Source organism: Pogona vitticeps, chromosome 3, assembly GCF_051106095.1.
Source record: "Pogona vitticeps strain Pit_001003342236 chromosome 3, PviZW2.1, whole genome shotgun sequence".
Lineage (NCBI taxonomy): Eukaryota > Metazoa > Chordata > Lepidosauria > Squamata > Agamidae > Pogona > Pogona vitticeps.
The window spans coordinates 69,935,454-69,947,059 of record NC_135785.1 but is presented as its reverse complement, the minus strand read 5'-3'; the positions used below and the strand labels follow the sequence as shown (position 1 = coordinate 69,947,059).

General features: G+C 43.1%; 1 protein-coding gene across 1 annotated transcript in view; it reads right to left on the bottom strand.

The window, feature by feature from the left end:
• Positions 1-8,563: 8,563 nt before the first annotated feature.
• BTBD16 (BTB domain containing 16) overlaps positions 8,564-11,606 on the bottom strand; it is a 58,925-nt gene continuing 55,882 nt past the window's right edge. Inside the window, exon 17 of the mRNA XM_020786447.3 lies at positions 8,564-10,598. Within this exon, the coding sequence (XP_020642106.3) occupies positions 10,530-10,598 (69 nt within the window). The 3' untranslated portion in view covers positions 8,564-10,529. The remainder of the gene's footprint in view (positions 10,599-11,606) is intronic.

The window sequence follows — 11,606 nt, the reverse complement described above, 5'->3', positions numbered from 1 at the left end:
AATATTTTCATTAGATTGTTGTATTTGTTTTTAATTTTAATTCAAGACTGTTTATTAAAACCCCGGGGTGTTGAATGATGATAAAGGAGAGGTGGGGAGGAATAAGGGTTAGAAATCAAAAGGGAGGCATAATGTTGAAAAGGCTAGGAACTCCTAAGTGAATCGGACTACCATATCTCTTCTTTGTCTTTGGTTATTTCTGTGATGATGATAAATGATTATCATAAATTTCTGTGGTTTTATGCTCTTTGTTATACAATTCCAGTATGGGAGCACCCATTTAGCTTAAAAAAATAGCAAAAGAGACAAAGTCACATAAAATTCCACAATGGCCTCTTTATTTCTAGACAGGAGTCATGCCATATTGTCTCAAATTCTCCACTCAGGGTTGCGGTTTGGGCCAATTTTCATCCAGAATAAAATAAGTTTAGGAGCTTAGTGATTCAAAGGAGAAGGAGAAAGCAGTTGGTTTTCATACTATAACCACCCATATACAGTATATACCCTGTTTCCCCGAAAATAAGACTAACCTGAAAATAAGCCCCGGTATGATTTTTCAGGATGGTTGTAATATAAGCCCTACCCCCCAAATAAGCCCCAGTTAAGTGAAACCCCACCCTCCACCATTGTGCAGCAAGCAGAAAAAGATGACATGACTGTACTTGAATAAATGTAGATGGTTGTAAATGAAAAAATAAAACATCCCCTGAAAATAAGCCCTAATGCATTTTTGGAGCAAAAATAAATATAAGATCCTATCTTATTTTCAGGGAAACACAGTATCAGTTTTTCCTCATTAGGAGTCCTCCACTATCATCCACAGCCATAATGGCTGTTGTACTTCTCCAACATAATCTGGAGGGCACTATATAGGGGAAGGCAGATATATAAATAAGAGGAACAGTAGAGAAAACAGAATTGCTTGTTTGATTATGCAATTTTGATGAACAATATACAAATCATAAAAAGAACTCAGCAGCAAAGACAAAGGAATAACGTTTAAGCAACATGTCTTGTTTTTTTCATATAGCAAAGTGTGTTATCTGTGTATCTGTATTACCATTTACTCAATTGTTGGCTGATCTTCAAGTGCCAATAATTCTGACCTCTTTTTTGGATGATAAAAATATCCATACTTATGCCTTTTCAAATCTAGTTTTAAATCTGTTTGGAATGGATACAAACAAAAGACCTTGAGTGTTTGGGTTTGGCAAGCAAATCCCAGAACATATTCTTCTTGTTATTTATAATAAGATCACACTGGACCTATAATAAGATCCAACTGGACAAAGACATTAGAAGCATTCATTTCTGATAATATTAATACAACATGCTGCAGAAGGATATATACATATATCCATATTTAGTTAGTTAGGCATCCTTCAGTCTCGAAAGACTATGGTAGCGTGCTCTGTATGGAGGGCTTGGAACAGCGCCTAGTGTGGCTGAGAAGGCCAATTCGAGAGTGACAGTCCCTTCCACACTGAAGACAAATCCAATCTGTCCCCTGTCCAGCTCCCTGGTTTTGCTGCTTTTGTGACTTCCTCTTTGCCTCGGCCAGCTGGACAAGGGTCTCTTCAAATTGGGAGAGGCCGTGATGCACCGCGTGCCTCCAGGCTGAACGCTCAGATGTCAGGTTTTCCCATCTGTTGAGGTCTATTCCTAAGGCCTTCAGATCTTGCTTGCAGATGTCCTTGCATCGCAGTTGTGGTCTCCCTCTGGGGCGCTTTCCCTGCACTAATTCTCCATAGAGGAGATCCTTTGGAATCCGACCATCAGCCATTCTCACGACGTGCCCGAGCCAACGTAGACGTCGCTGTTTCAGTAATGTGTTCATGCTGAAAATTCCAACTCGTTCTAGGACTGCTCTGTTTGGAACTTTGTCCTGCCAGGTGATGCCAAAAATCCGTCGGAGGCAACGCATATGGAAGGTGTTCAGCTTCCTCTCCTGCCGTGCACAAAGAGTCCATGACTCACTGCAGTACAGGAGTGTGCTTAGAACACAGGCTCTATAAACCTGGATCTTCGTATGTGTCGTCAGCTTCTTATTGAGCCATACTCTCTTTGTGAGTCTAGAGAACATGGTGGCTGCTTTGCCAATGCGTTTATCCAGCTCGACATCTAGAGAGAGGGTGTCAGAGATGGTTGAGCCGAGGTACACAAAATCATGAACAACCTCCAATTCTTGTGTGGAGATGGTAATAGAGGGAGGTGAGTCCACGCCCTGGCCCATGACTTGTGTTTTCTTCAGGCTGATTGTTAGTCCAAAGTCTTGGCAGGCCTTGCTGAAACGATTCATGAGTTGTTGGAGGTCTTCAGCAGAGTGGGCAACAATGGCTGCATCATCTGCGAAGAGGAAGTCCCGCATGCATTTCAGTTGGACTTTGGTCTTCGCTCTCAATCTAGAGAGATTAAAGAGCTTTCCGTCTGATCTAGTCCGGAGATAGACGCCCTCGGTTGCAGCTCCAAAGGCATGCTTCAGCATGACAGCAAAAAAGATCCCAAAAAGTGTTGGTGCGAGGACACAGCCCTGTTTCACTCCGCTTTGGATGTCAAAGGGGTCTGATGTTGAGCTGTCAAAAACTACAGTGCCTTTCATTCCCTCATGGAAAGATCTGATGATGTTAAGGAGACGAGGTGGACATCCAATCTTGGGAAGTATTTTAAAAAGGCCATCCCTGCTAACCAGATCAAATGCTTTTGTGAGGTCTATGAAGGCCACTAAGAGTGGCTGTTGTTGTTCCCTACATTTCTCCTGAAGCTGTCGGAGAGAGAATACCATGTCAGTGGTGGATCTATTAGCTCGAAATCCGCACTGTGATTCTGGATAGACTCTATCTGCAAGCACCTGGAGCCTCTTCAGCACAACACGGGCAAGCAGCTTCCCTACCACACTAAGAAGAGAGATGCCACGGTAGTTATTGCAGTCACCCCTGTCTCCTTTGTTCTTGTACAATGTGATAATGTTTGCATCCTTCATGTCCTGTGGTACTCCACCTTCCCTCCAGCAGAGACAAAAGACTTCATACAGTTCGGAGGTGATTATCTCCTTACAGCATTTCAGCACTTCAGCAGCGATGTTATCCTTTCCAGGTGCCTTGCCGGAGGCGAGGGAGTCCAAGGCCGCTTTTATTTCTGCTAGGGTTGGTTCGCTGTCCAGCTCTTCCAAGACAGGCAGGCACTCAATGTTATTTAATGCTTCTTCGGTTACTACATTCTCTCTGGAATATAGCTCAGAGTAGTGCTGTACCCAGCGTAATGTAATATGGGAGTTTTGTTGCATGTGTGAGTGGAATTGGTCCCAGTATCACAGGCAGAAGGGGAGCTGAGTGATGCTAAGAGAAACTTTGTTTGCATCTGGAATGGTGACGGCTGGACTAGGAGATGCAGCTTCATGGGGACCATGGTTTAGGGAAGTTGATTGTGCCTGCATGGGCAGTATTAATCTCTGGCTTTGTTTCCTCTCCTCCCCACCTCCACCTACTTCTCCAGCCCCAGCAGATTGTTTGTCTTGGGTGACTTTCTATAAGCAAGATCTGGTATTTGGAAAGTCAACTCCCCATCCTATAGCCATTATAGGATAAGGAGGAACAAGCAGCTGTCCCAACGTGGTATCCCTTGAAGACCCTACAGACAAGACGGTGTCTAGCCACCTAGAGTGGTCATAAGACCAGATGGGCAGGGCATGTATAAATAAATAAATAAACAAACAAACAAACAAATAAATAAATATGTGGCAACCCAATGCCCTCTTGGCACCCTCCATCAATCAGGCCTCCACCTTACATGGGACTTCTTTGTGCCCTGGCATCACTGAACACCAGTAGCAGGCCACTGATGTCTCATCATTTGGGGTACTGGGAGGTGCATTGGTGGGCTAAAGCTGGTTTGCTCCGTTGCCCCCATCACAATCTCTCATGATGCTACAGACCTCCTAAAAAATAACTGCAGCAGAAGATGAAAGCTAACTCTGAATGCTAGAAATTATGTTTCTTTCTCTCTCTAAATCAAAGGCAAGGGGAGTGGGTAGAGACAGAGCTGAAGCAAGCTCAACAGTGTGGTGAACTGTAAGTGTTTATGACCTTCAGCAAGGCAATTTGCTCTTGTTGACAATTACATACTGGTAGGATTTTCCAAGCAGCTGTGTGTGTATTTTTGTTGATGTTGTTCTTTAATGTGGAAAAGTAAATCAACTTGATACTGATCATCTTGGTATGGGAAGTAGTATGTATATTGTAACTTGTGACGGTGCTGTGTTCTGTGACATATATGGACACCCACAGCCTAGGAACATATGAATCAACCTTGTACGAAATGAGCCAATTTGTCTATCTAGCTTTGCATTATAAACTCTAACTGGTAGCAGCTCTCCAGGACAGAATTCCTTCACAGCCACAGCTAGAGAAGCCTTGTGTTTCCAATAGTCTTTCATGTCTGACCCTGCTTAGCATGCAAAATCAGACAAAATCAAGTGTATTCAGAATGGTAAGACAAGTGCAAGACTGCATCTCCTTTACGTACTGTGTTTCTTATATATTAAAAAGACTCTGCAAAAACCATATGAGATTCACATAGTTTGGCCAATTTATTTTAAATCTCACCCTAGATAGTTCATAAGTGGGGCAAGGAGTAAGGTGCCCCTCCAGCCTAGTCTCTGAGTGTGCTAGCGAACATGCTTGGCATTGTTCAGCCCCCAAAATGCTGGGAATTGGTGTTAAGAAGGATTAGGTCAATAGAAACAGTCTTGGTGTATGTATGCAGGCTGTGGGCTGCAGTTTGCCCACCTACAGTTTAGAGCTCATGGGTGGGCATGGCATGGTCATGGGTGTGTGTGTCTTACTCGCAGGCATGCACAGATGGGCATGGCGTGCTCGCAGATGAGTGGGGTGCATGCACACATGTGCACCACACCCACCCACAAACGTGCCACATACACCCATTCTCCTGCATGAGCATACCACGCCCACCATGCATGTGTGGGGGGGGCAGGAGATCTGTCTCCGCGTCCTGGTCCTGCGAAGCCCATGGACTGGCTCTGGGCCGTGGACCGGGGGTTGGGGATCCCTGCCTTAGAGAGTATTTTCACCTGTATTAATGGCAGATTGGTATCTGAATATGCAAATTACATAGATGTATAGCCAATAAGACTCACTGGCAAAGACAACAATGTTGGGGGAAAAACTGAAAGCAGGAGGAAAAGAGGAGGGCTGGTCATGAGACTGACTGCAAATGCCTTTAGCTTGCAAGACATGAGTAAGGCCGTTACTCATGGGACCTTCTGGAGTTAACTCATTCATAGGGTGTGAGAGAGGCTGTCGGTGAGAGCAAGAACCCTCTCATGGGAGTGCCGTCCCTCCTGCTCTCTGCCCACAAGGAGGTGCAAACACCACCCATTCCCTCTCCCAGGAAGATAAGACCACCCAAGGCAAACCTGGCGAAAGTGGAGGAGAAATTGAAGGGGATGACCATTGGAGCAGGCGGGAATATTCTGGCGGGAAAAGGAACTGCAGCCCCAGGTGGAAGTGGAGGCGGGGCTGCGGGATATAAAGAGGAAAGAGGAGAGTCTGCTCTGTGGTTGGGAGTGGATTTGGCTAGAGGAGCCATGGACAGGAAAAGTGGAAAAGCTGAGGGTCCCAAGAGATGAGGCGGATGCCCAAAGGAGGAGTGAAAATACACCAAAGCCTTCCTATTGTGGGGGAGCGTAAGACTAAGGAGTGGAGGAAGAAGTTGAGGGAGGAAAAAGAGAAGGTTGGGAGAGAGAGGAGGGAAAGATTAGAATGGCTGATGATGGAGCAGGAGCGAAGAGGTCCTTCGGGAGACTATGGCCGGAGAATTCATCCTCACGAGACCCGATCTGGACAGATGGACCAGATGAAGATGCAGGACCCCTATTGGAAGGGAAGGACGGACAATTACTGAACACAGACTTTACCCTGGACTGGCCGGGTCCCTGGAAGCCCCCTCCTAACCTGTTGTTAGAGGGAGAAAAACGGTTGGAATACGTTTGTAGACATAGGCTGTTTGTTGAACAATCCAATAAATGTAACACCAATTTCTAAACCAAGAAGGTCTGTCAATTTATTTGAAGAAAAAGTAAAGCCAGGATCCAAACCCTCACATATTGGTGCCCAACAGCGGGAGCCTTCAACGATGGAAGGCGCCATGGACACCTGGCTCCAGAAAATCACTGAGGCGCAAGATAAAGCATTGGTAAAACAGCTGGCTGATCAACAAAACTTGATAATTATGCAATTAGCCAAAACACACTTGAATGTTCCCACAATGGGAACACCACTGGATTTGAACGAAGATGCGTACAGGAGGAAATTCTGGGACTTACAATTACGCCCAGGAATACAGTGTGAGATAGGGGGCGAGAGTGGTGGCTCTCTCACTAGAATGCTGTCCCTCCCCCTTACAGTAGAAAAAGAGGTACAGACCTTGCCCACCTCAACTCCTGAGAGAATGAGCAGCAAGGGACAGACACATGGAAAATGGAGGGAAAAATACAAAAGTTAACTGTCAAAGGAACTGAGGGAAAAACTGTGGGAGTAGAGCGGAAAAAGAGGGTGGAGATAGAGGCGGGGGCAGCAGATGTAAAGTGGAGAAACAGTTGCCACCAGATTGGGAATGGGTCTGGATGGAGGACCCCTGGACTGGTGCATGGGAAAGGTTAAGAGTCCCAAAGGCAGAGGCTGACTACAGACGAAGGAGAGAGATTCCCCCCCGAGACCTTCTTATTGGGGAGAAGCTGAAGCCAGGGAGTGGCGGAGAAAGCTAAGAGAGGAAAATGAGGGAGTGGAAAGGGAAAGGAGAAAGAGAATAAAATGCGGGGTGAGTGAGATGGGGAGGAAGGGATACTAAGGAGACCCTGGGCGGCCCCCACATCGATTGGACACACCAGGTGGATGGATGACCGAGACGATGTCACCGTTCTCCTGCTGGATGGAGAGGCAGGACAGACGATGAACCCAAATACGTCAATAGACTGGCCGGATCCGTGGAATGCAGGTGAAGGGAACCCGTTCATAGTTGAAGGATGGAAACCCCTGACTGACCTGTCTTCAGCAGGAGAGAAACGATGGGACAATTTCATTGATACTAGTTATTTGTTAAACACCCCAATAAATCTCACCGCTGTTTCAAAATTACAAGAATCTCCTGATTTGTTTGAATGGTGGAAGGAGCCTAAAGTTGAACCCTCCCATAGGGTCACCTTAACGGTGACAGAGTATAACATGAAAGCCAATTTATATTTTTTAAATTACTCTCCAGCCTAGATGGCTACGATATTTTGTACTCAGGGTTGGATTGAAAGACAGGTTGGAAGCCACTTTTAGAGCAAATTGCAAGGTTGTGAAGGAAACATGTGTTTCTTCATTGGCCAAAGGCTGGACTACACAATCCTTGGTACGTCCTCTAACTCCACTATTCTATGACCTGTCTGTAACCCTGTTTCACGGATTCAAAATGGCTGATGCATCAGGAAGTGTGCAGGTTCCTGATTTGTTTCCAAACATAGTTCAAAGTGCAGGTGTCTATCTTTAAAGACCCAGAAAAGCATAGCCTGTGATTCAAGTGGGAATGACTACCGGTCTCCACATGCCCTGTGCTTTGCTCTGAGAGCTCTCTTCAGTCTGCTCCCATCAAAAGAGGACAAAATGGTGGCCACAAAAAAGAAGACCTTCTGTGTGAGGACACCTCTTGTCAGGAACTCTCTTCTCTGAGTGGTTTACTCACCACTGGCCATGCTCATTTCCCCAGACCGTTCAACATCTGATGTGATTTTAATATGCATTTTCAAAAAGTTTTTTTTATACTGCTGTTTTTTGTCCTTTCAGCAAACATGTTCTCCTCTTAAACTATTATTATAATGTTGTAACACTGTAAAAAACACCTGGTGATTTTTTAAAAATTTTGAACGGCAGTGTATGAATATGTCAAACAAATAATTTCTCTCCCTTCCCCCCGAACTTTCTCATGAAAGAACAACTTCCATAATCCCAAGTCAGGGTGGCCAGTGCGAGTTGTAGTCCAACATACCTGAGAGCACCAGCTCCTGTACAATAAAGGAAGTAACAGATACTGTCTGTGGAGATACTCAGCACACCAACCAGAAACGGATGTTTTTATGACATCAGTATTTTTCCATTGGGTCGTATACTTTTTATTTGTTTACAAATATAAATAGATCTCTGACATCCCCCACCAACTGCATCATGTTTCCTATATTCTACCAACTGATATACCGGCCACTGCTTCCTGTAACACCCACATTTTGACTCCACAAGTATTTTTATTATTAGAAGGCACAAATTGTAACTCTGGCATTTGTACTTTGTGGGGGAGGTAGTTGAGTTTTTTAAATTTATGAACCATAAAGAGAAATTAATTCAGGTGATTTTTCATAGGATTTATGATTCTGTTCTTTTTCATCCTTTCTGCTAGTTAGAATCTTATTTTTGAAACTTTAAAAAATGGTTAGTGGGGTTGCAGTTCTTCATTCTATGAGATTATAATTTTACCACCTCCACATACCTTTCAGGCTGACAACCACTACCACCTCTCTTTCCATCTCCCCTTAGATGCAAAGTTAAGTGGTTGCATTAATGGGCTAGCAACTACCCTTTGTATTTACCAATCATAAAGTAAACTTTAGCTCTCTCTTGCATATTCCTTTCCTAACTGAAGTTAATGCAATTTTACCATGGCCTCGGGAACACTTTGATCTTGAACAACAAAGTGTGCTTTATTCAGCTTGCTTGCAAGGAAGTCTCAGCTTCTGTATTTTTCAGCAGGACTTGACAGAAGCTAGGGTGTCAGACTAAAACTTAAAAGACAAGAACTGAAGGCCAAGCTAGATGAGATGGAGAGCTGACACACAGTGCTGGCTTTCCACATGTCCATCCTGTTCACGTATAATGTGGCTGGTGAGGGAGCTTCAAGCCAGTGTCAACTCTCACCAGAGAGAAAAACCAGCTTCAGAAAAAAAATGTTCATTGGGACTGTGACATGAGGGAGGGGCTCTTTTTTTTGAAACACATACACAAAACATGAAATACATCTCTACCTTTGTGCTTGTTTTAACAATGTATGTAACATGCCTTACTGTCTCCAAATCACATTGTCTTATGTGATACAGTATTATTATTCCCTTCACATCTCTCTTAAGGTGTCGAAGCCAAGAATGGAAATAAAGGTGCCACTCAAGAGCATATTTTGAAGATCCCCAAATAGCTGCAGCTGTCCTCACTTGTTTGGATAGGTAATGGGTTTAAATTTAAACCCCAAAATATGCAGTACAGTAGGAGTATGTTGTATGGAGGTCAGGTTACTGATCTCACTTCCAAAGCCTTCTGGTCTGGGTCAATGTCACAGGGAGTCAGTGGAAGTCAAAGATGCCAAGATGCTTCAACTGAATCATGCCTTGTCTTGCCCCATTCCTTTAGTTGCTTGGCAACATAAAATTAAAAAAAAATACAATACAATACAATCTTGTCAAGAGTAGTATAACAAAAGTTTGGTTTGTGTTCAACACATAGCTTTACAAACTTGTGATAATGGTACAGAACTCTCTGATCTCTCTCATATCCATATCCATGTATCTTCTCAAACATATATCTGGGCACACATGCATACATTTCCACAGAACATATTTCTCATGGATTTAGCATAGACAGAAAAGCAACCACCAGCAGCCAGCTTATATGTATACATACATATGTGAGATATACTGTCAGTACGTGTATGTGTGTTTCAAAACACACACACAAACACATATACACATACACATATATGGATATACTGTATATAAAGACATATATCTGAAAGAAATCAGAGATGCCCATTGGCTACCTGATATAGTATAGGAATAGCTTAAGAGAATACAGCATTACTGTATATAGAAATAAGTAAAATAACGAGACAATACAAAAATAAAACGAAAAGATTTAGACAATGCAAGATTTTATTTCTGAGATGAAATTACTAGAGAAGGCTAATGTCGCTAGCCTTCTCTAGGTAATTCCTTTCCTATGTGGAAGCAGCATGTGTTGCAGGGTGGAGGCTGGACAAAGGCTGTTTGCTGGTGGCTGCTTTTATGTAATACATGTTAAGCATGTTAATCATTTCCCATTATCATTAACAGTCAGAAGCATGGTGGGGCAGCTGGTTGAAGGCCAGCTGCAGAAAGTGGGAGAAGAAAGCTTTATAAAATCTCATATGCACAACTAGTTTAGTGGTGGGAGGAACTGATTATATCCTGTATCTATTCATAAATCCTTGTTAGGTAAACTGCACCTAAGAAAATATAAACTACCTCCAGCACTAGCTACAGGACACAAAAGAAGGAGTAAGATGGAATTAATGTCAAAAAGAGCTAGCACAAGAGAAGATCATAGTTTATTTTCATGCTGTGCCAAATAGAGTTCACCTGCTTCAGCAGCTCAGCAGCCCTTAAAAAATATCCTACACCAATCAGTTGACCAGATGAGTCCATCCAGGGAGGACACCAGAGAGCTTGTTCTCTTTTATGACGATGGGAAAAGAAGAGAAAATGTCACATAGATAGGAACCGATGGTATGCAGGCTTTCAAAATCTACATTTAGAAAGAAGCAAGAGTTAACACACAGTCCTTTCCAATACTATCAGCAAAGTCAAACGTACAGTGGATTCATGGTGGGCCGTACCCTTAAGTTGGGTGAGACAGTCACCTCAGGTGGCAGGTATTTGGTTTCATGAAAGGGCAGCCAATTTCTAGTTATTTACTTTATTATGATAGCATTCTTACAGCAGTGAAGAGAGAGGGAGGGGATGCCTGTGAAATTTTCTGCCTCAGATGCTGGAAGAAGCAGAAGCAGAAATTGCTTTTCTGCCTCAGCCAGTAAAAAACCTTGAGCCTTAATTGATTTCTTCTATTAAAAAATATAAACATACAAGTAACAAGTAAAGAAATAAATAAAATGTGGTTGGCTGGCCTGTAATGTGTCCAACAATTTAACTATACATTCTCTTATTCTACCTAAGTGAACAAAACCAAGTGTATCTCATCTCAACATGTCAAGGATTACAAGTCTCATAGCTTTTACATATTAATTCAGATGAAGGGAAATGGAATAGAATGCAAAGCTGGGCTGGCCCTGTTAGCAGGCAGAGTGAATCAGCTGACTTGGCATCAGATTTGAACTTGTTGTGAAAGGACAGAAAATGGTTAGTTATTTGCTTCATTGTTATTTTGTGTTTTTTACTGCTAGGAAGGGAAGAGGAGCTTGTGGGATTTTTTACCTCAAAGATTTTTCCATCCAAATATGTACTTCAACATAGTTCAATAGGGTGAGTGAAGCAGTGAAATGCTTTGGGCCAAACCTATGTCAAAAGTCCATCAACTTTATACATGGGAGAAGAATTCTCTAAACATGTGTCTTATCTCAGGATTAAGACTCAGAATCCCGAGGAAACAGAGGGATACTATCACTTGCTTTGAACTACATAGTACTGTACATCCGTAATTTGAATATTCCTTGAGCAAGAAAATGCTGATGTAATCTTTTACTCCATTACTGCAACTACTTCACCCAGGATGGAACTACTCATGATGTTCAATATG